This window comes from Photinus pyralis, unplaced genomic scaffold, assembly GCF_008802855.1.
Source record: "Photinus pyralis isolate 1611_PpyrPB1 unplaced genomic scaffold, Ppyr1.3 Ppyr1.4_LG5, whole genome shotgun sequence".
Classification (NCBI taxonomy): Eukaryota; Metazoa; Arthropoda; class Insecta; order Coleoptera; family Lampyridae; genus Photinus; species Photinus pyralis.
This window is the reverse complement of record NW_022170596.1, coordinates 8107626-8131614: the sequence shown is the minus strand read 5'-3', so window position 1 is coordinate 8131614 and position 23989 is coordinate 8107626. Positions and strand designations below refer to the sequence as shown.

The 23989-nt window shown below is 36.2% G+C and overlaps 1 protein-coding gene across 2 annotated transcripts; it reads right to left on the bottom strand.

Moving 5' to 3' along the window:
• Positions 1–3259: 3259 nt before the first annotated feature.
• LOC116171326 lies at positions 3260–7444 on the bottom strand. 2 transcript variants are annotated; one of them, XM_031488100.1, is made up of 5 exons: positions 7231–7444; positions 6688–6805; positions 5609–5721; positions 4694–4843; positions 3260–4637 (listed from the first exon to the last, which is right to left on the bottom strand). In XM_031488100.1, exons 1-5 carry the CDS (start codon positions 7277–7279, stop codon positions 3481–3483), a joined length of 1587 nt encoding a protein of 528 aa, XP_031343960.1. In that variant the 5' UTR covers positions 7280–7444; the 3' UTR covers positions 3260–3480. The 2 variants fall into 2 exon arrangements, with proteins under 2 accessions (XP_031343960.1, XP_031343959.1); XM_031488099.1 differs by lacking the exon at positions 5609–5721 and adding an exon at positions 5875–6008 and having other exon boundaries at positions 7231–7440.
• Positions 7445–23989: the final 16545 nt, after the last annotated feature.

The window sequence follows — 23989 nt, the reverse complement described above, 5'->3', positions numbered from 1 at the left end:
ATGGTGGACAGTAGTTTCCTGTTCCAGTGGCGTACCTACCTTACAGTTGTAGAAGGATACAATTATAAAGAATTTTACACGAAAACAATCTAAACCCCCATGTGTCTACTCCGCCTATGACTTTTGTTTAACTAACCTCAAACTACATTCCGATAAAAATTTGTAAATCTACATGTACTATACAAAAACAATATTGGTATGAAATGTAATTCCCAAACTTTTATTTTTTTCCGTTTTGGAGCAACCACAGGCACAACAACTAACCATTATTATATGTCACTGCAAAAACCACAACAAAAATGAGTCATAAGTGGCTTTTGCAAATGGCCGACTTCCGTCGCACTCTCTCTTGTATACAACCTGAGTAATGCTCCTTCCTGGTATTCTTTATTCATTGGTTTAAACATTTGTACGCGAATGCACCGATTGTGGCCGCACCGACCCTGTTCATCAACCTCCGGTTAAAATTGGTCGGAGCCGAAATCGGAATCGAAAGTGCAAAATCAATCGTTCCGTTCTTTCGGAATCGGAACCGAAGCTCCGTTACATCTTTAGTTTGTAGGAAGAAGGGGACCGACCAAATCCATAATGTACGTGATTGAAACGTAGAGATTCCAATTGGAATTGTCCTGGGGATGATACAATGTGGCGATGAATTATGGAGCGTTGACAATCGAGACACCAACGCTTGATGTCGGATTTCATTTTGAGCCACATGAATTGTTGACACATTAAACTTGTTGTTTTTCTAGAGCTGGGGTCAAATATCTTGTGAATTTTGTTGAAAATCAACGTTCGGAATTGGGCTGGAACATATAGTCTTTTACTGTCATCGCAGAGAATTTCGACGTCGGGAATTCCGGGCGGAGAAAACTTGTTCGCTTGATTCAAGAATTTTTATATTTCTTCGTCTTTTTGTTGCTGGCGAAAGAACTGGAAACTGGAAGAAAATTACAATTTCATACGTTCAACGTTCCACGCTTATATGGAACTGTTATTAGGTTTACAGTGAAAGAAACAAAAACGTGGTACCAGTCTTTGCAACTCTTATTTTTGCTGAGAAATAATTTAAAGAAGAAATTTAAATTTCACCACATTTGTGAGGGTGGCTCCCGAAAAACACGTTGGACCCTCGGTTTATCTGGATAAAGGGCTTGTTTTGATCCGCTCTACCAATCAATTTTTTTTACATACTTATATGTAACACCCTGTATATGTAGCGGCCGCGCCGTTTCCTAGAATATAAACAAATAAATTATGGAAAAATATCTATAATTCTGCAACATCATTGTCATTACTATTTTTAATGAAAATCGTACGAAAAGATAGCGGTATTAGATTAAAAATTACATTATGTAGTAGGTACTCAGATATACGAAGTAGATAACTCTAACTTTTTCGTCCATTGCTTCAACGTCTACCACACAATATCAAATTTACGAATTTAAATTGGTTTATACTACTAAAATAGCAGAATATATCACGAGTCAATAATAATAGCTATTATTGTCGAGGAAAATTTACGAATACTGAGCCGGCTTCAGCGACGAGGGAGTAAAATTTCGAGAGTGGGTATAATAGCCATTATTGCGAGTAACATACTTTACTTTATCTACGACTAATTTAATAGCTTGAGATTTTATTCATTTTAATACAAAAAAAATATAGACAAACAATACACAACCCGCTTGATATTTATACTTTTGACGTTTGTTTTGATTCCCTGGTCATTAATCCCCAAGGGAAAAATGGATGGCAATAAGTATAATACTGACATTATATATATTAGTCGTAGATAAAGTATACAGGGTGTTTTTTTTAAAGATGGGCCATAGAAAGTACACACCTAGAGCGTTGTGCGCTGAGTTATTTAAAATGGGCCATAGGGAAATTTACATTGCGCAAATTGTTCTCAAATCTTGGCCTTGCGCTTTTTTATTTCAGTGACAGCTCTCGATCTCAATCTTTCAAACTGCATCAACGAAGCAGCAACATGTGTTCCGCCGCTCAAAAAGGTGTTCATGTAGTAGCTAGGCACCTACAATTTGTACAAGAGTGGACACAGTAGCTGAGTGGTAATGCGAGCTATTCAGTGGCGAGTATTGTTTGGTTGACCGTGGACAACAATTCGACCACCGTTTGTAACCCTATACGTTTATATCTGATTTAGATAAATTTGTCGATTTAGAAACAATGTCTACAGTATTGTGGCAGATGATTCGCGAGGAAGATATCACTGAAACAATTGATGCAATGTAAATTTCCCTATGGCCCATTTTAAATACCTCAACGCCTTTACATTGTCGTATGGCCCATCTTAAAAAACACCCTGTATAATGTCGTAGGCATTTTCTAAAATATGCCTAGTCATTTTGTGAAATGCTGAGAATTTGACGTGTGGGTTATATTTTTTTAAATATTTTCGATAAATTGGGGATGGCAAAATTAAATTCCTAATTTTACTCTGACTTGTATAATAAGTATAATTACTTCGGATTCGAATAGCGTTTATTTGAATTGTAATAGTGATAATAATCCTTTGGAGTTGTGCTACGTCAAGAGCGATCCAATTAATTGCACAGTATACTCTGCTGGATTTCAATCACTCCAGATGCTGGGGAGCACAAAACGCATTATCTCGTTACTTCCTTCTAGCTTCGAGTGAGTTTACTTATAAGAGGTTTAAAGCCCCATTCAGATAGGTGGTAGTGCAGTGCTGTTGCGGTGCGGTGCCTTTGTATAAAAGTTTGAAATACGTATATCCATATGACAATTCACAATGACATGTGCAGTGCAGACGAATTGCAGCCGCGTGCCGAAAGTATGTAAACTTCAAACTTTCTGCACTACCGTTAGCAAGCACCAATAGCAGCGCAACATATTTGTCGTGGCGATCTGTCAAAGCAAATTTGCTGCTGCTGATTGGTCATACTTGTGTAGGCGGGCCAATTTTGCGGTGATTGTGAAAGCAAATGTCAACATGACAGCACCAGCCCGCACCGCACAACAAGGCAACAGCACCGCACTACCACCTATCTGAATGGGGCTTTAGATTTATCTTTTTGATATACAATACACTGAAGTTGCAAATTTGGTTTTTTGTTATGATAGATGTCGGTTCGCAATGAAACTACCTAAATCATCAAATCTAAAAAATAAGGTTATGGCCTTAAATTAACTTGTTTAGAATTTTATGATAAGAATAAGGATAAGAAATGAAGAGTAAAACAGATTTTTGAATACGCCTAATAAAGAGACGTTATTAACAAACAGCTTTATTCGTTTCTTCTTCGTATATACTGAGCAATATCTTTACTTCGTGTAGGTAGATCATTTTCGTTACATTAAGAGCTATAGGATGGGTACTTAAACAACTTCATAAATACAAAAATAGTAACACGTCAAGTCATTTAACACATAAAAATAGCTATGTACAACAAATTAAATGTCCTAGCGATGTTTTAAGACCTAAGAAGTAATTTACTTTCTGACCGAAAATCCGTCCCCAGTTGGATCTAAGATCCACGGGTAGTTGTTGGGACATTCCATACACGTAAAGAGACGCAGAGTTTCACCTGGGAGTTCCCTGGTGGTTAGTGGGCAGGAGTTTGGTAAGGAACAATACGGCTGTCCTTTGATATCACACTTCTCTTTCCAGTCTTGGAAATCTCGCAGTCCGTTCACTTCTGTTGGTGACTGCATCCATTGAACGACTTGTAACATGTTCACGAAGTAAACCTCAGGACGCGCCGACATTTCTTCAATGAACTTAATTAATTCATCTCTGAATTCTTTTTTACTCTTCAACCACGAAGCGTGGAAATGAAGACCCAAGGGCGCACGGTTGCTGTTGAAGTGGCGGAAGAAATTGTGTCTTAAAAGTCGCGCGAATTGATCTCCCGTTTGGATGTTCGAGCAGGAATCTACCATGTGACAACCTGGTAGCGATTCGTCGAAGGTGGGATCATCACGTCTGTCGAGTTCATTCATGACCATCTCCCAGACAGGGTGACTTCGACTTGGACAGTTGTGCGCGTTTCCGTTACATTTATGCGGCATTCTGAAGTAGAGGGTGTACGGCCAGATTGGTACGCGTCCTAATGAAGCCGTAATTGATGCGTCGTAGAGGAAGAATTGGTCACTCATCATCTCGAACTGCTTATTTCCACCTACCCGGAGATAAGGTGCTCGAATTCCTGTGATTGACGAGTCCGAAATATTCGCGAAACGTTCAATAATCAAACGAGCACCAGCCATTTCGGCCAGCCAATCGTCGTAGGTGCCTTGACTCCAGTACTGTGGATCGTCTTTGTGTGTTAGTGAGAAGACGGCGATTTCGTGACCTTTGCGATGTAGATCCTGCACGGCTGAGTAGTTGGTATATTTGTGAGAAACAAAGAACGTTCCTCTAATTTGGCATCCATTTGGATTTAACCGTAGTCCGTTGAAGATAGTTTCATACAAGTCGATGTTGTCCACGTTTACGGCACCGTTGAATGTAATTGTTACCATTTGAGGTACGTTTGTGGGTTCCAGACCTCCCGGTATGCGTGTTCCGTCTGCTGAACAGAAACAGTCGGGGAGAACGCACTGTGTTGTATCGCAGTCGGGCGCACGGTTGGGGTCTTCGTCCACAGCTGTTAAATAAATATTATTACATGTATTATTGCCATAGGTGTAAAGTTGCACTTACTGCATGCGTTCTCGTCAGATTCGTCTTTACAATCAGGTTTTCCGTTGCAAAACAGTTCTTTGTCGATGCACTCTCCGTCCCCACACGATAGCCGTCCATCAGGACAGATGGGTTCGTCTGTTCTGAGTATAGGGCGTATCTTTCGAGGTTCTATAAATGGTAAGTGTTAAGTACTTTACATTTTTTAAAAGTTGTAAGCTGTTCTGTATGTACATTTCATCTAGGTCTAGTTGCTAAAACTCATCCCTTGCATTTTGCGTAACCAAACCATGTGCAAATTGTAGGTGGTGCATAACAGAAAAATCTAAAATGGAGGTTTTCAATTTAATCGCATGGATTTTGATGTAAATGTTACAAGTGACCTCCTTTTTAAATCTTTACTGCGTTGACGATTCCAGTTAACTGTATATACACATAATGCGTAACGCTGTGCTATTGACTGATTGGCGTCGCTTTCCGCGCAATAATTTCTTTTCCTTATAGAAAGTAGACTTACAAAAAGAAATAGAGAATGAACATATATAAAGAAAGATTTAGAAGAATAAAAAAGAAGACACAGATAAAGTTTTTTGAAACACGATAGTCAAGTTAACACAACAAAGCGAATAGGTTTCGAATAAGTAAATATGTTAGTGTTATTATATACATACATGTAAATGTTTAAGTTAGTGAAATAAAAAAATCACCAACACCATTCCGTATATGTACACAAAAAGCAAGAAAGAAGGGAAGAGCAGATCGAAAATACTAAGTTAGTATCTACTTTCTACGGTCGTTCTACTTTTTCAATCCCGATACCAGTAACTGACCAGTCCGTTAAACAATATAATTTGTGCATGGGTACTACACAGATTATATTGTATTACGATACTGCTGCGTAATCCATCACCGCACTTTTTGAATAGTGCGACTTACTCTCCAGTTTGTCACAATTCGTGACTTTACCCTTCCAATCGCATGTTTGCTTATCGATGTCAAACGCCAATCCGCTGGGACAAGTGATTTGTTTTAGACCAGATTTAGTACACCTGATGGTTAAAAGTGCGTGTTTAGTAATTGTTGACGACCAAGAAACAGTGGTGCTCGCAGCGATACTACCATCATAAACCAATTAAAAAAGTTCGAAACTATCAATTCTCAAAAAAACGATACAACCAGCACTGTTTCTTATTTTCACTTACTCTCTAATTGGTCACAATTTTTAACATTTGTCTTCCAATCACATATTTGGTGGATAACATCAAAAGCAAGACCCCCAGGGCAACGAATTGATGCCAGTCTGGATTTGACTTTGTTGTCTGCATTTCTGTCACACCTATATATATAGATAAAAAAGGTTACATCTGTCAGACATACCGCGTAGTAATGGAAAATCAAAGAGAAAACTGTGCATTGACCTTAAACAATAACAAATTAAACGAAAATTAATAAAGACGGAAGTGTGCAACGGTATTGTTCAATTTTGGCGTGGGTTAAACTACTGTGTGTGTGGTGCATCAAAGGTGGGACGATTTCTGGCATTCCTTGATTTTCTGCGTAAAAAAGTGGTGATTATACCACAGATTTAAACACATACCAATTATACCAATTGCACATTTAAAAGCAATCAATTTACCGCGGTCTAATTAACCTTGTGGGGTTCTATAAATATATAATAGAGTTCTTTTTTACTTTTCCTAGCCAGAAGTTATAACCTTGGTTATATGTTATAGATGAAATGATAATATTCAAGTCGTTGACAGAAACAATGATTTTACATGGTCTGAAAGTGGCTATTATTAGCAATTGACGGGCGGAAAAAATGACCTTTCTTCAGTAAGTATAAGTTGTAAAAAAGTGGTGACAATAAATGAGGAAATAGTTGTTTGCATTGAATGAAGCACTGCAGATGCAAAAAACAAATGTTCGGGTATTGGTGCAAACAGGTCGCTAGAAAGATCACGTAATGACCAATACAGAAAAAATAAAGAGAAAGCGTTAGTTGATTTATTTACCTTACTACGTCCCGGCAATCGCCACCTCTTTGTAATCTAAAGTATTCATCTGCTGGTCTATTCGCACATAATTCCTCCGTGGTTTGCTCCTCAGAGCCATCATCCTCTTGCGCAAATGCTAAAAAGTGAATTTAGGTCAGTGGAAAGTTATATACAAAGATTTCGTTATAACAAAAAAGCTGTTAGGTGGCAGATGCAAGTACTGACAATCGCAAAAATTACTTGTAATAGTTGTATAACAACGTCCAAATGCCCTACCTTAATCTTTCATAATATGTTAATATGACTTGTAAATGTAAAGGAGTTTTTTGAAATCCAGAAAAAATATGGGTAAAATATGCAAATAAAGTAGGTATACCGGTTTAGTAGAAAGCGAATCTTCTTGTAATAAGGAGACTTTAACGCGCGATTAGCAACAATTTACTCTAACGGGTCTTTATGTGCCATCGACTGAGTGTTACGAGCTACGGTTCAATGATACTGAAGCAAGTACATTACCATTCGTGTTCTAACACTATTACAAAATAATAAGAGTAGACATACCTATGCCAAGAAGTAAAAAACAACACAGCCAAAATTTTTTAATAGCCATACTATCTCCTTGAGCACTGGCTAAGAAGTGGTGACCGGCTTTCAATATATTTATACTAAGACCTTTTTATAATATGAGCATGCGTATGAATTAAGTTCTTTAGCCAATGGTTCGATTTCTGCAAGTACTTTCACTACACTGGTACCAGGCAGTATCGTCAAAGCTGGCTTGAAAATACCATTAGACTAAGAAGTTTTATCTATAGGTGACTCTACTTATACAGACACCTTATGGGACGATTAAAAGTTGGTACGCCACCGAATTTCCAAGAAATTAACTGATCTTATGAGGTGTTAAGTTTAAAATACCTCCCCTCTCGATTCCTCAAATTATCCTCACCAGTCACCACCACAACTCCTTTTGCCAAACGCGACCCGTCCATTTTGTGTCGCTTCAGTCCGACCTTGCGCGATTTTTAACTCATGCGGCCTTAATTGAAAATAAGAGCTTTGTCACTTTGTAATTCTTGACATTCTTGAGACCACGGCCGGTTTGCCTTGAGATTGATAAAAATACAGATTAAAAAACACGGAAAGAATAACTTCAAGTTAGTTTGATGAATGCTGCAAATGCACCTTGACATTTCTTGTATCTATACCTTTCTAGAATGGAAATTGAATTTCTTTAAAATTTCTGTCTATGCTGATGTGCAGACGCGGTCTAACGCAGCATGTTTTATTCATTACTACTTTTACGTGTCTTTGTTTCTAATCTGCATTTATTGAAAATTAAAGGTTATCGGTATGGATAAACTATTGCTGGTGAAGGAGTTGGATCAGTATCTTTAGAATATGCAATTTCAAACGTTAATTACATATCTATTTGTGTGGATTTTGCAACATCGACGCACTTCATTTCCCCAAATGCAAAATTTAAAATATGCAATTAGAAAGCTGAAGGTTAATTGTGGGTATTGTTTTTTTTTCATAAAAGAATGTTTTAAGGCGCGGTAGTGCATTGGATAACGTCTTTTCTCTGTGTAAGAGATGCTTCAATTAACATTATTTGCAATTTACGTCTGTCGTCTGGGTGCGCGATTACTTAATTGCAAATTTATATGAGGATTTCGGCAATCAATTTTTCCTTCTTTATCTATCATTACTGTCGTTCCATGTAATTTGACCAATTCTCAATTACACAACAAGTCATAGCATCTAACCTTTTGTAAGATAAATAGCATCTGAAGACCATTAACTTTTGCAAATACTGCTAATTTATTTGGTTAGAAAAGACCGACCCCAAAAAATATTGTTTTGGAGTTTGGAAAACATAAAGGTCTCCTTTTTCTTTACGTCATTCAACATTTCTGGTTATTAGGTATGTGCTATCAACAATTAGGACAGACGTATTCCCTTGCGGTCCTTAAAGCTACAAAAGAATTATTTTCCCATCCGGTTATAATTCAATTAAAAATTATCTCCGTGCTGAAAGTACATATTGAAAAGAATCGATAAGAATTTGGAGGAAAGTCTCCACTGGGCAGCATAGCCCTGTTGTTGCGAATAACATTGAACAGTAACATTTGTGGTTGCCTCTAATGGAATTATTGGATTCAGTGTTTTTTTTAATGAATAGCAGTTCTGTAGAAATAGATTTATTAGGGACTTTGAATCACTCTCCGTTTTTTTTAGGAATATCGAGAGGTAATTAATTAGCTATTGCAATACATAGATATATCGTCGCGTCGTTTACCATCCAGTGGCAACGCTTTACGCGCAATCTGTGGGAAATGACGAAGCCTTTGCACTTTGCCTGCATATTTAGGCATTTCGCGAAATCCCTAAAGAGAGACAGGCAAAGTGTGAACTGCAGCTCCGTTTCTTACTTTGCCTATTGCATTCGTCATTTACCGAAATGCCTAGGCATTTTGCAAAATGCCTAGTTTCGCAGTTTGCCGGTAACATATACAAATAAATGTGCAAACATAAAACATTTTATTTTCATTCAAATTTATTATAATTACAGTTATAACTCAGTTGTCCAACTTGTCATACGTTAAAAGGCTGGTGCTTATGAAATATATCATGAAATATGTATTCGTTATAGTAATTCGTTAGCAACAGATTGTTTTAAGGCACATTTATTAACACTAGTGCTGTAAAAAATTTCTGAACAGCACTTCTTTGTAATTGGTCGACTATCAAGTACAGAATATATGAAACATTAACTATTAAATAACAATGTATTTTCTTCGGTTTTAGGCTTAGGACTAGGTATACCAGTATTCCAGTTACGTCAGCGCCAAAATCAGCTAGAAGCGTGGCCGAAGATCGGCGGAAGGCATGACCGTTGTCATAACTTCAAAACAGTTTAAACCTCTTTTTCCCCAAGTCACCAATGCTTTGAATCTTTTCTACAATAAACAAATACGTAATCGTGGGAGATGTTATTTGGTCTTTGGTTTCTATATTTTCTGATTAATCCCAAATAATCCATTACAGCGTCTTCACTATCAATAATACTAAACATTCGACCACAACCGGAAGCATTTATTGATGATCCTACAGCCTCCAAAAATTTTTAAGAGTCGCTTAGGACTGTCTCCGCTACAACCGTCGTCCGAAATGCCGATATATATCGAGGCGCCATGAAAGATTAGTCAGAACGACGGCGAATGTGACGTAATCTCGCGGATCTGACGTAATCTTTCATGGCGCCGCGTCGGGATTTCTGGAATATTCGCTACAACAAGCTCAAACAAGGTATACTAGAGTATGTATACTTATGCACCTGCGTACTCTAACGACCCCATAGGCTTGTTCTGCCGGGAACAAAACAGAATAAATAACTTTGATACCCAACCACTAAATTTCGTGAACTTTTATTGACCCCGCACGTTTGTCCAGAGGTTCTGCATTCCTCTCGTAGCGATCCAACCGACTAAGATCAAATGTGGGACACATGTATTTTATAATGCAGATTTGCGCACATTTTGGTCCTAAATGACCACCTAGTCGGCTTGTCTAAATTACACCAGATTCTAAATTTACTGGGTTCGTAAACACACGTGACAAAATTTAGAAACAAGCCCAAACACCTTTACTAAATTCTTTTCAAAATACTTACTTAAATTTATAAATTTAACCGAAACAAATTTAATGTTAAACAATTGGAACAGACGAAAAGAATTCCCTTTTCAAGCGCTTGTATGATCTTGACGTTATTCTCTTTTTTGAATTCTTGTTAATTGTTCTTCGAAAACTGGTGACGTGAACTGGCTACCGATCAAACTCGCACACTTCTTATTAAATTTACAAAACTACGACGCCATTTTAAAAACTCACTGCAACGGTGGTCGAACTTAACGTCCACAAGCGTAACGGAACGCCTTGTACTTATATCAAGTGTACCATTTTTCAACATTATTACAAGTAATTATACAGGGTGTCAATTTTAAAACTTGCAGTTCTTCCAAACTAAAGAAGATATTGAAAATCGCGCAAAACCGTTTCGGGGGTATCGAGGGGGACCCAGAGTGACGTTATGAGTGACAACCCCCCACCCCCTTAACCCCCCAGCCCGCCCTCTTTAAAAATCCTAAATGGAAACCCCATATTTGTGACACATCGTTGGAAAGCTATTGAAAAATGCTTTCCAGTGGTACAAAGTCAATATTCATTAACACAATTTAACAAAAATTTAATAATTAACAAAAAAAATAAAATTAAGCCATGCCTATCTTCAAGTTTTGGTCGCTAAATTCGAAGAAACGGGATCTGTTATCAATAAAAAAAAGAAAGCAATCAATATTACTTAATGAAGCAGCTCCGGTTGAAGTTCTTGGCCAATTTGCCATAAATCCCTCAATGTCAACATTTAATTTTTTGTTAATTATTAAATTTTTGTTAAATTGTCTTTAATCAATATTGACTTTATTGGTTCCACTGGAAAGCATTTTTCAGTAGCTTTCCAACGATGTGTCACAAGTATTGGGTTGCCATTTAGGATTTTTGAAGAGGGGAGACGGCTGTGGGGGTTAAGGGAGATGGGGGGTTGTCAATCACAACGTCATCCTGGTTCCCCCTCGATACCCCCGAAACGGTTTTTCGCGATTTTCAATATCTTCTTTAGTTTGGAAAATATGGCCGAATGCAAATTTTAAAATTGACACCCCGTAGACGTCATAACATCTACAGTGACTGTATGAAGACACTGTGGCCATAATGCTCCAAGTCAGCTATGTTTTTTAACGCATTTTTTAAGAATTAAAAAAATGTGTTATTGTTTGCGTTTTGTCCGTCCGTCCGTCCGGACCCACTTCTACCGTTTTGAACTACTTCTAGGGGAATAGTCCAATAGTACCAACTACTGCCCTGCTTTCTGTCCTCTTATCAAAGTACGGGGTGGAGGGGGAGGGGTGGAACTAGTTGTATCCTTCGTGGTACTCTAATACTCTCAACGAAAGGAATTAATTTCTACCAACCATAGCCCTCCTCCTCGACCTCTTATCGTGTTCGGGTCCCTTATACCTCAAGAACTGATTGTCGGAAGAGAGTACTCACAAAGGGCGATTGAGACATCTACAAGAAATATATCCATTGGTGATGTCAAAACAAAACTATTTCGGGTAAGAAAAATGCGCTTTATCTGCACAAAAGTTGTGCACAATTTATACTTGTTTCAGTTTAGCATTGAGCTGATTGGTTTAACCAAATTAGTAGATTTTGCTATTTTTACAGTAATGCTGTCACAATTGTGTTCAGTAAGATAAATTCATCACCTTTGTTTCCAAGTTAATTTCTATCAATCTAATGTATTTGGCCAAAACACTACCAATAAATAATAAATAACATAATAATAATAATAATAGTCTTTATTTGGTTTCCATTAAATCATAAGTTACAAAAAAAAAGGTTTAAATCATATTTAAAAAAAAAAAAGGAAACGAAAAAAAAACGGAAAATAACTACTACTTTCAGAAACCAAACCACAAGGGGAGGTTCAGTATAAACTGCTCTTCCACCTAACCCTTGAAATGCAAAACAAACCATAATTCGTGATAATGAGCAATGCATTTAAATAACTAAAATGTGTGAAAAACAAAATAAGGCATTATGGGGACATATTTATACATAATGAAATTTTAATTTGGCTACGCATAGGTACTTACTGATTTTGTAATAAAAGTTTTCTGAGCTTGATACGAAATATTGAAAGTGGCAAATCTTTTAATGCTAGCGGTATATTGTTATAAACACGATGGACCGTGTAACTGAATGACCTTTCAAACAAAGCTGTTCTGTGATTTGAGGGCGTAATTAAATTCCTAAATCGTAAGTTTAGATGATGTACATCAGTCCGGAATTCTATTTTTTGATATAAGTATTTTGGACATTTCTGAGTTATTATTTTATGACATAAACAGGCCATCTGCAGATACCTCCTATTACTCATATTTAGCCAGTTAGCATCGGCTAGTTTGTGCGTTATATGATCGAATTTGCGTATCCCAAAGATTAATCGCAAGCATGCGCTTTGCAACCTTTGAATCCTCTGCTCCATATCTACAGTTAAACAAGGTCCGTACAAAGGCGCACAATAGGCGAGATGTGACAAAACTAGACTGTCGCAGAGCATTCTTTTAATAGATACGCTGATGTACGAACGATGTGGAAAAATTAATTTAAGATTAAAATAGGCGGTCCGTATGCTTTTTAGAGTTTGTTGCCTGTATCTAAAAGAGTTGTCCAAGATCACTCCTAGGTTTCTTGCGGCACTAACAATAGGTATACAATCGTTGTTAATGATGATGGAAGGGATAGTTAAATTATTTGCGTCTCTACCAAAAACAATAACTTGGGATTTAGATGGATTTAAAAGCAAAGCATGGCGAGTACAAACATTATATATGGCACTCAAATCTTCATTTAATTTAGAAATGGCATTATGTACGTTATTAATATGAAAAGATAAGTATACCTGCATGTCATCGGCATACATATGTATTTTACTGGAACTTAGACATTTGGGAATATTGCTAGTATAAATACAAAAGAGCAACGGACCGAGAATCCTTGTGGTACACCACATAAGAAACATCCTATACAAAAAATATGATAGCTGTATTGATAAGTTTTGAAAAATAAAAACTCGAAATTGGGAAAATTAAAACATTTTGAATTTGGTTGATTAAAAAGTCACTTTTGGAACTAGTAGACCAATTAAACAATATTGTTGGTCTTCCATACAATCGGTGTACCTATATTTTGACGAGAAATTTAACAAATGTTGCCAGTGAGTAGGTTACTCAATTTGTTCTTCTCAGTTATGTTTGAATACAGACTATATGGTTTATAATTAAAGCTTGTTCATCCTTCCACACTGGAACTACTGGAAGCATTGGAAGCTATCATTCCTATCCTTAGAAACATTACAAAGACTTAGCTCAACTGGAAAAAATGTACCTCGAAGCTGTATTTTGGTTACTTTTTGATATACAGCCGCGTTGCATCCTGGGCAGCCGGTATACCCCTACGAAAGAAAACTTTTCCCTTTTGACATTATTTTCTATCATGCTTACGAAGTTATCAATAAGAGACAGCGTAGTGCTGATGAGGATTTAAAGTATGTTCGGTATCCTTAAAGTTCAACCCAATAGGTACTTCCCTCCAATTAGATTTCCTGTCATTTATTTTGATTTGTTGATCGTTACTTCTGAGCTAAATGAGTATTTGTTGATTTAATCATTCAAATCAAGGCGACTCGTCATTGTTTTCCGCTAAACGAATATTTCGATATAAAAAACAATGCAATTATGCAGGTGAAAATACAAAAAAAGTGGCGCTGAAAGCAGTAGGTAGTATAGTAGCGTGGTCAAAGTACACATATAGCTTCACAAAAAATAAAAACCTCTTGAAATTTCAAATTTGAGTATTCAAAAGGGTTGTGCTTAATACGAAAAATTCTTTACGAAGATAGGTATGCAATTTTCCGGAAAATTGTCGAGTGAAAAATTTTGTTTTTATTTTTTTCACTCTTAATTGTTTAAGTATTAAATATACGGAAAAAAGTTTCAATTAAAATTTGTAGCTGATGCATTTATCTACAAAATTTGTCTGAAAAGTTTTTCTGTAAATTGAAAAGTGTACGAGATATAATTGATTTCAGCGGAAGTCGATTCGATTTGATAATCACCGCTTTGGCAAAGAAAATATTTTATTTTTTCATGCTCTGACAGGATGTAACACAACTTCTTGTTTTTATAATAAAGGGGAAAAAAGTTTATTCCAACATTTCGAAAAAAATAATAACGAAACGTTGAGGGATGCTATTCGTTATTTTTATCGAGAAAATGCCGACAAAAATTTCATTTTTGAAAATGGTGTTAAAAATGCCTTTTACATATATAACGGGCGATCAAAAATGAGTTACTGTCGAGTCGCCTTTGGATGTTCAAATTAAATACGATTTCCTTAGACCATATAGTACATGGACTGCTAATTGTAACGAAAATATGGTCAAGGACATCGCCTGGGTATGTGAGTTTCAGGGTAAACGAGTCTGTCCGAAGTTGTGCGATTAGACACGATTTGAGACTGTCAAACTACAAATTAACAAACGTCAATTAATTAAGCGCCTAGATATGCCAAAAAAGCAAACCTATCCGTATTTGTGGACGTATAGAAGATAATCAAGAATATTTAAAGCTTCCCGTACTACGCTGTTACCATAAAAGCTACTCTTTACGCGATGCGAGTGGTGTTCATACGACTTTAGTTTACCCTGAGATTCACATACCCACGACTACAGTGCCCTCTATCCGTGACCACCCATTTTGTATTGAAAGCATAGAGATAATAGCAGTCCATGTACTATATGGTCTAAGACGATTTCCCATGTAAACAAAAATTCCAAAGGTGACTCGACAGCAACTCCTTTTTGATCGCATAGTATAAAGTTCCAACAAAAGTTCAAGTCTAAATGAACATAGATAGGTACATAATGTTCACAAAATCTGTTGTTAAAAAAAAAGGAGTGAATTTGGCCACTCTTCCACCTACATCGGACGCTGCAAGACAACATTTTTTGGTTGAAGATTGGTTTAGAGCGAGTTTGGGCGGATTTATAGTTAGTCACATTTCTAGAAAATGCATTTTCTTATAACGGATTTCTTGAAATAGACTTGAAGAGTAACCTCGACTTTATATGGTTTTTTAATTTCGTTATAAGTAAAGCGAGTAATTATGGGAGTGACGCATTTTTCATGGTGTGCCGCAAATGTGTTGGAAACTTTGGCGATTTCACAAATCCTGAAAATAACGAGAACGTGCTTAAATTCAAGAACGTTTTCGTTTCACAATAATTAGGCTTAATTAGTGTAGTTAGTCAATGATTTTATCAAGAAAACCAACTCCTTGCTTTTTTTCTATCGATAACAATCTGAAGTAGTTACATGATACGAGCCGAATTCATCGAGGATCCAATTACCTACCGCCTGTTAAAACGAGATTTCTAATTATCCGCTGTATGTATAGCAATACGATTATAACCGAATTAGGAATACGATTTGTATTTAGAGTTAGTCAGAAATTTCCATTTCACTTTCTTTTAACCTTGAGAAAGTTAAAGAAGTGAACTTCGTTTGGGCATGGGTTGAATAACTTACTCAAATGTAGATAAAAGTATTAAAAGGTATTAAAATTAGGTGGAACGCTAATACCCGTGATTTATCATCGCGGATCAGAAAAGGCTAATGTATACAAGTAAATTCAGGTTTCAGTCCCATCAAATTGGTAAAAAACGGTCCTCACGGGGTTAGGGTGTAATTGCCTTGATTGGTAAAGTATGCTAATTTTCAAGATATGGTGTTTTCACCTTTAATTATTAAGTCAATACCCTGAACGCTTCTTCCGAGAATTCATTTATTTGTTTTAATCCTCCTTTAGGCAAGAGAAGGCAGAGGATAGTGCATGTATATTTTTGGACGCAGAATGTAATTTAATTACTCGAATCCAGTTGTGTGACCGACGACGTGGTTGGTTATATTTAATGATAATGTGGGGAACACGAATGCAATTCCTAATCTATAGCCCATTATGATCACAAAAACAAGAACAATTTAAAATGAGATATATTCATTACTGGACAACATTCTATAACAGGTCAACTGTACCTTCAGGTATCGACCAAGGATTGTGTTATTAATATCGGCACCACGAAGTACAAAAATTATCATAAAACTATTTTGTAAAAAGCAATTTAACGGATATCTAGTACTTTTTTTTACAAAAAATTATTTTTGCCATTTGGTTCTTTGATGTTAATGACAAAAGGCAGATATCACATCACAATATTTATACCTACTCCCATTCACACATTCGATTTTCTCCATTTATTGTGCAATCAGTTGCTTATTAGCACAAAACCTTAGCATTATTTTGAGAGTTCTAAGTTAGGCGTACCTACTTTGAATGGTCTTGAGTAGGATGGGGAAAACAAGAAATGTATCTCTACAATAGACGAATGGAAAGTTCTCAGAAAGACGCACATTAAAAAAAATACATTCAAAGCTCACGAGAAATCATCTTTTGACTTTGGAGCTTGTCTCCCAGACCATAAAAAATTATTTTGCAAATCGGGGTCGCACCGATCAATTCTTTAATGCGTGTACTTGTTTTATGCTTTTATTTGACTAAAAATTTCATGATCTTCTTTTTCTATAAGCCTCTCCCTAAGATTCTCTCAGATTGATTTCCTTTAGGGAGCTTTGAGGTGAGACCAAAAGTACGGATTTTAATAATTTTTTTTTGTTCCGCCTACGGAACTGCATTGAATTGCGATTGAATGAAATATAATATCGTTGCATAGGTATCTTTCGATCGGAACTAGGTGACCTTTGGCTATTAAATTGGCATCAACTTTTGCTATCGCACACCGTGTTTTGACAGTAAATGCCAATCGTGCAATATAGATTAATTTTTGCGTTCATTGTGAGATTTTGATTCTAGAAGGTTAACTCGGCATATACTTATCATCGATCAATTAAACAAATTAGGTAGGTACGTAGAAACGGTTGTTGGTAAAGCAGATAACCTTACAAAATTGATATCTTCCAGGTTGGTTTTAGGAGCGGCCGTCAAAGAAAGGCTAGAAAGAAAGGTGTAACTGCAAGAATTTCATACCGGAAAAATATTATAGTGGTTAAAATAAGATCGAAAATATCCTTATTATTGCCATTTATGTTGCAAATGCCCCTGAAGTTAGACCAAGCCTAAACCCTACCGCTATCCTAACTAGACTAAATGGTAGGTAGGTACTTTTTCTTAAAACTCGTCGCGTCTTACTTCCTCTTTGATATTAACATAAATATAAATTAATGAGTAAGGCGTTGACGCGAATGTGCTAATACGAAGGAGGCAACTCAATGTCGCCCACATTTTAAGTATTCAACATATTCAATTCGGATGAATCAAAAATGGAAGTAGCCATAAATTTCGAGGATACTTTTACTTTTATATTAGGTACATTATTATAAGTAGCGAGAAGCGAAATTGATTTAATAGCATTTTTAAAGTATAAATTTAAAATCATATTAATTAATTAGTAGTTTTGTGATAACATAATTTACTTATAACACATTCCAGAAAGCGCCATTAATTTCATTTACAAGGAAAGCTACAAATAAATGAGGTATTTGATTTTTTTATTCTTCAAAGAAGTAGAGCAAACACTCTGTAGGAAATTACACACCTTATAACGGCAAGCAAGTCACTGAGTTAAAAGTGGACTCCATCCATTTCAAAATATTATTGAAGTGCGATCACGATCACATTCATCAAATGTTTCTCACTGATGTCTTTACAAAACCTGTCCAAAAATTAAGGATATATACCTACATACAGAGCGAATTGTGCTGACTCGGCGATGTCTTAAAATTAGGCTAAGTGTGGGCATTTAGATGGGTCCCAAAGAAAGTTTGGGGAGACTATTTTTCCACATAAACCTTTATTTAATATAATGCAACTTATGCAACTGTCGTTTATTTTGCATACAAAAGACCATGTATTTACCTTCAGGCGAACATAACGCCTACGCCGTTTGTACTTGATTTGTTGGCACACTTAGGCCCGCTTGGAAAACAAACAAACACCGTATAAATTACCCTACAGGTACTTTATTAGAAGAATTTCCATTAGTACATGTTGTAAATGACGTCGTTTTGATAACCACTCTGTTCTAAACGATGTCATTGCGGAGGGAAGTACAATAACACGAAAATAAAATCAACCCAGCAAAGTATAAAAATGGCCCCCGGAATGACTTGCTCAAATTTGAAATCAAAAAGTGGTATGTGTAAGGCACATATGTATAATATAATTTGAATCACAACTCATATATTGCACTTAGATTCTAAATCGAAGAGTTTTTGTTAGCAGGATCTGGCCCCTGAAATAGGTAACTCGCCCCTCCGGGGTATTCGAGCCTACAGTTGAGAGTCGAGGTCAATCCCGAAATTAGGTGTCGTAACTCATTTGGTTACAGTTATTTGCCACCCCCGTGACCGCCTCATTCACGGAGAAAATGTTAGTTTACAAACAACAATATCCTCTGCGACGTCGTACGCTCAATATTGACGCATATATAATAACGGCACCCCATCGTGCAGAATTTAAAAATTCTAAACACATTGGAACGGTACGACATGCGTGACTTTGCGCATGTATCGATCGGTGCGCGATTATACCAGAGTGTGACATCAACGAAAAAAGAAGTTCTTAAAAAATCCTATAATCCAATAAGGCTCAATTGTGAATCCAAGAACCCACAGAGGCACATAAAAAAAACTTCATAAAATCCGTCCAACCGTTTAGGAGGAGCAGTCACAAACACACGTACATTGGACAATAATGGAAGTTTCCAATTACATCGCACCGTCTTGTTGAAACCAAGTAGGTATCCTGTAATTGCGTTGCCTCAAAAGCCGGCTGGAATACACTTACAGCGTATAGTTAAGTAACGATTCGAATTCACAGTTACAGAATAACGATTTTCATGGAAAAAGTAAGGGCGAATGATTCCTACTTGTGATATGGAGCACCACACAGTAACGCGGTCTGAGTACAGGGGTCTCTCATGAACAAAGATGGAAAATTATAAAAATATATAAAATGTTGCATACACAACACAAATAAATTATAAAGAAGTGCAAAGATTACTGGCTGCATTAAATAAGAGAAAATAACACCAACATTTTATATTGCACGATGCTTTCGTGGCCGCTATTAAAAAAACAAGATGCCGAACGCAACAAGCGTTGGTGCTGAGGGTGACAGCGTTCCCCTTCTAAAAAGTCGCGCGGTTGCCAGCTCTCAAAGTTGTGTACATCGTCATAGGTTGTATACATATACAGAGAAGAACCTCTGAACTAGTATCTTTTAATTTACACAAGATTCATCAATTAAAAGTATACTGGAAACGATGGTCAAAGGGATGTTAGCTGTTCTCTCGACAAGTATTTTGTAAATTACTCACTCTCCACTAGTTCAGGACAAATATATTCAATTTAAATAACTTTTCAATTTGTTTATTTTATTGTTCAGTTATTAAAGTAAGGAACGTCTAAAATTAATTGGGTGACTGTTTTGTTAAATTTATCTCTTGTAAATCCGGTCACTGCGATAAGAGCGCGTAGGTTAATTAATTTCAAGATAAGTACGTGTTATCGCAGATGTTTCTTGGCCGTAGTGAACACATGTGTTTAATTTATTCGAAGACGCAGTTGGAAGTGGAAAGGAAAGGAAAATTGTTTTAAATAGAAGAGACGGGCGTTAAAGTTAAAGGCTTGCTTGCTTGGTGGTGGACGGGAATGGTTTTTTTTGTTGGTGGAGTTTTTGTTGTGCATCGCGGTAGTTTGGCCTAATTGGCGGCAAGACGTTCAGTGTTGTAGAAGAATCTAAGGGATTTTATCTAATACGTCGTTCAAGGTGATTGTCGAGGAGTTAAGTGGAAGCGTGCAGGCAGTTGTCAATTGTTGATCATCTCACATCAGATCGCAAAATTCCAGTCTTTGTCTGGAAACTTCAAGGCGAAAATTTTTTGGGACTGAGAAGGCGTTTTGCTTATTGAATCCATGGCAAAAGTACCATGATTACTGCTTATGTTTTTGAATGCACGGTTGAATGGTTGAAGCAAAACGACCGAACTCATGAGAAAAAAAATTGCGCTGATGCACGACAATACCAAGGCTCGCTCAAAAATTTTAGATTCCAGAAACCTTTCCACCACCCTATGTAACACAGCGATTCTAAAAAATTTAAAAGATAGCGAAGTCCACCTAATTTTCTAAGGGTATGGTTTCACTGCAGCATTCGGAGGCCGCCGTTGACGGTCGCTGTCGGTGTTATTTATTATGGACCGTCAACGGCGGCCGCCGACGCCTCCAGCGAAACCGTACCTTTACATTACACGTAAACTTCTCGCTAGTATACCTTCATACAACGCGAAAGCAATTACGCAATATTTTCTCTCGATGGATGCATGCCTTATAATGACAAATGACGAGAAGATACTGTTTCCTTCTATGATATAATACTATGGTATGCTTTTGTTGTTTGTCGCAATAGTTGTTATTGTAAAACGAAGCGTATTGGATTATAAACGCATAATTTAACATGTCACACAGGATACTTTTTATAAGAATGTGTTACAGAAACTCTTTGCTCTGATGGTTTAGATTATTTGATTATAATCACCAACATACCGATTTCCGTATACCAATATTTTACACTTTTTTATTACACTTACACAATAATTAATTGCATACGTGATAAGCACCTAATTAAAGTAGTATAAAGCGCGATGATCTCAATTAATTATCAACTTCGTGAAAAATCATCGATGATCCAGATCCAGTGTCTGTATTCAATTTGATAGGGGAACATTACTAATTATTAACTCATATAACATTATTTTCGGTCATAATTTGCTATAATGGAATTCGCTATCGAGAGATTTTGGTCATAAATCACGAGGCAATGATTTTGAAACATATTCTCTGCATTTTTTATTGCAGTATTGGTGTTTGATTGCAAGTGACGCAATGGCTATTGACAGCAACGTTTAGGAAGTAAGCATCAGCTAATCTTAGTCCTTTAATTCATCTCCCTACACCACATCGTCAGCACAAAATTGATCACAAACATCCACCGTGTGTTAAATCAACCATCCAACCGTCACTAGTTTTTAAAATTATTTTTTGCAATTCCCTATTCAACCACAGATTACAAGTGGCAAGGTAAACCAGATTTTTATGCATGTCATCTAGCTAGATGGTCATGGCCACCACTTTAATAACGGTTTTTGGTAAGTGTTGGGTTATTTGGAAGTAGTGAACAGATCCTGTCACATTTATGTGACGGTAGATTTGTGTATTTAACGTGAAACTGCATATTAAAATGTAGGCACATCTGATCGTTTGCGATAAGAGGTTTTGATATCGGACATTTAATTAATGCACGTGTTGTTATCGTTGTTAGATGATATAACAGAGATGCAGATGTTTACGATGGGCGCGTTATTTTCTGCGTAAATGGGGAAGCACGACACGTTCTGTCGAAGCGGGTGTTATCCAGTTTAATTATGATTTGCGGTGTTATTTGAAAGTCTTGGAGAAGGAGTTTATCGGATTTTGAAAGTGGCGTTTCGTTAAATAGTGCAATCAACAAAAAAAGCGAGGCCTGCTGGTTCGCGACGGTTGGTAAGCGTGTACGTTACCTAATGCTATTTTAATGCGGGCTGTCAGTCTGATATCATTAGTTAAAGACGTAGGTGGTTTTTATTACAATAATTTTGAGCAGAAGCAAGTTAACTAAAGTTAAGTGAGAACTTTAAAACGGTTTGTCCGTTTTATGGAAACAGTCTGTCAAGTTGAAAAAGCAAGCAGTGCAAGGTTTTCTTGTTATTAAAAGTACCGTCTGAACAGCCATCGCCAATTCATCATTTTATTCATGAAGTTAATGTTGTATGTCACCAAGTTTGGTGTGGTAAAGAAAATAATGTTAAGATTGTGCTATTTTATTTGTTGAACGCTTGAGTGCGGGGTAATTTGTCCAATCAAGCTTTGTAAGTTTTTCTTTCGTTCGGGAATTTTGTGTTAATTTTGTTCGGAATAAATTTTGGTCATTGTCAATCAATTAATTGTATTTATTTTTATTTTTCTGTTAACATTTTACATGACCATCAAGCCTGTTTACCTGTCCATTGTTCCCTAAACCAGTTTTCAACCTTGTAACCACCGTTGTGTGTGTGTGTGTGTGTGTATTTACTGTTTCTTTTAATTATTGCTTAATCAAATTACTGTGCTAACTAACTTTGTTTGGATTTATTAATCATATGTCAAAGTATTTCTCAGCCGTCCTCTTTTTCTCCTTGGCAGTTGGTGTTTTCGAAGGTGTTGTACCATTTTGGCTTTGCCTGGTTTGATATTTCCGAGTTTTCAGAATCTTGAAATTAATAACAATAATTATTAAACAAGCTTTTGACCATTTCAGTGTTTCAATTTTCGTTCCTTCCCTACCGTACTTCAGGTCATGGCGTTGTTTACAAATAATGTATGGGGGCTCTGTCTTAGATGTTTGATAATAATAATAACGTGTTTATTAGATGTAGACCAATTATATAGAATAATAATGCCTACTAAATCAGCGCTAAGAATAAAGAAATTTTACACAAAGAAAACACCTGCAACTTTTTATCAAGTTAAAATATAATTAAATTATTAAAATTATTTATTAATTATTTTTATGCATCCAAAATAACTTCTTAAAGCAAATAAAGATCTGGCTGTCATATTAAGTATTAATTTGAATATTGCTGTTTTGAATTCGCAAAAAATAAACCTCTTACGCTTACCGGTACTTATCAATTGACAATATCAACTCAAGAAATTAAAAATAAAGAAGCCAAAGCAACAATATTCAAATTCATTAAATTGACAGCCATATCTTTATTTGTTATAAGAAGTTATTTTGGTTGCATAAAATTAAGGCGCCGTTCAGAAGAAATTTTGTCGTTTAAAAGTAGACATGGGGAGAAACAATACATGTAAGTTCCTCCCTATGTCTACTTTTTAATAAATAGTACTGTATTCAGATATGTATGATTATATGGAGGCGTAATTATGCCCCAAAAACGCAAAATATTAAGTTATATGTATTTTAAAACATGAGATTTGTGATCACCCGATCCAGTAATGTGCAAATATGATCGAATTTGGTTTGTTTTACCTTGATTTATTATGCAAAATACTGTAAATCCGGATTCATAAACATTAAAAATTAGCTGGCACATGGCAGACACTGTGTACTTAATTTCCCAAAAACATTGTGACGTATAGTTTTCAGGATAATGGGTCGATCGATTGTATTTGTTCTATCACAAAGTACTTGTAATTTAGTAAAAATGGTATTGTTTTATTAACTGCTGTGCATATGCCATGTTCTGAAGTATTTGATTGCACAGCAAATAACTGTAAACTCTCGTTGCTGGAAAATGGAAAATATGTGCAATAGGAATTTTATTCTCGCACGATTAAGGCGAGTTGTGCGTGGGTGCACCATCCTGTTGAAACACACATTTTCAAATCTGTGCAGTAACATTATAAAACGAGAAGTTTGTCATAAAATGAACATCCCGTATATCCAAATTTCAGATTATTCAATTATTACGCACTTCCACGTTATTTAAAATTTTGCTTCCCACCCATTTTCCACA

Coding starts and splice junctions, on each gene's coding strand:
- LOC116171326 (XM_031488099.1), bottom strand. CDS start 7,279: ATGGCTATTAAAAAATTTTGGCTGTGTTGTTTTTTACTTCTTGGCATA. Junction 6,009..6,687: donor GATTGCCGGGACGTAGTAAG/GTAAATAAATCA, acceptor CTATATATATAG/GTGTGACAGAAATGCAGACA. Junction 4,638..4,693: donor ATCTGACGAGAACGCATGCA/GTAAGTGCAACT, acceptor TTTATTTAACAG/CTGTGGACGAAGACCCCAAC.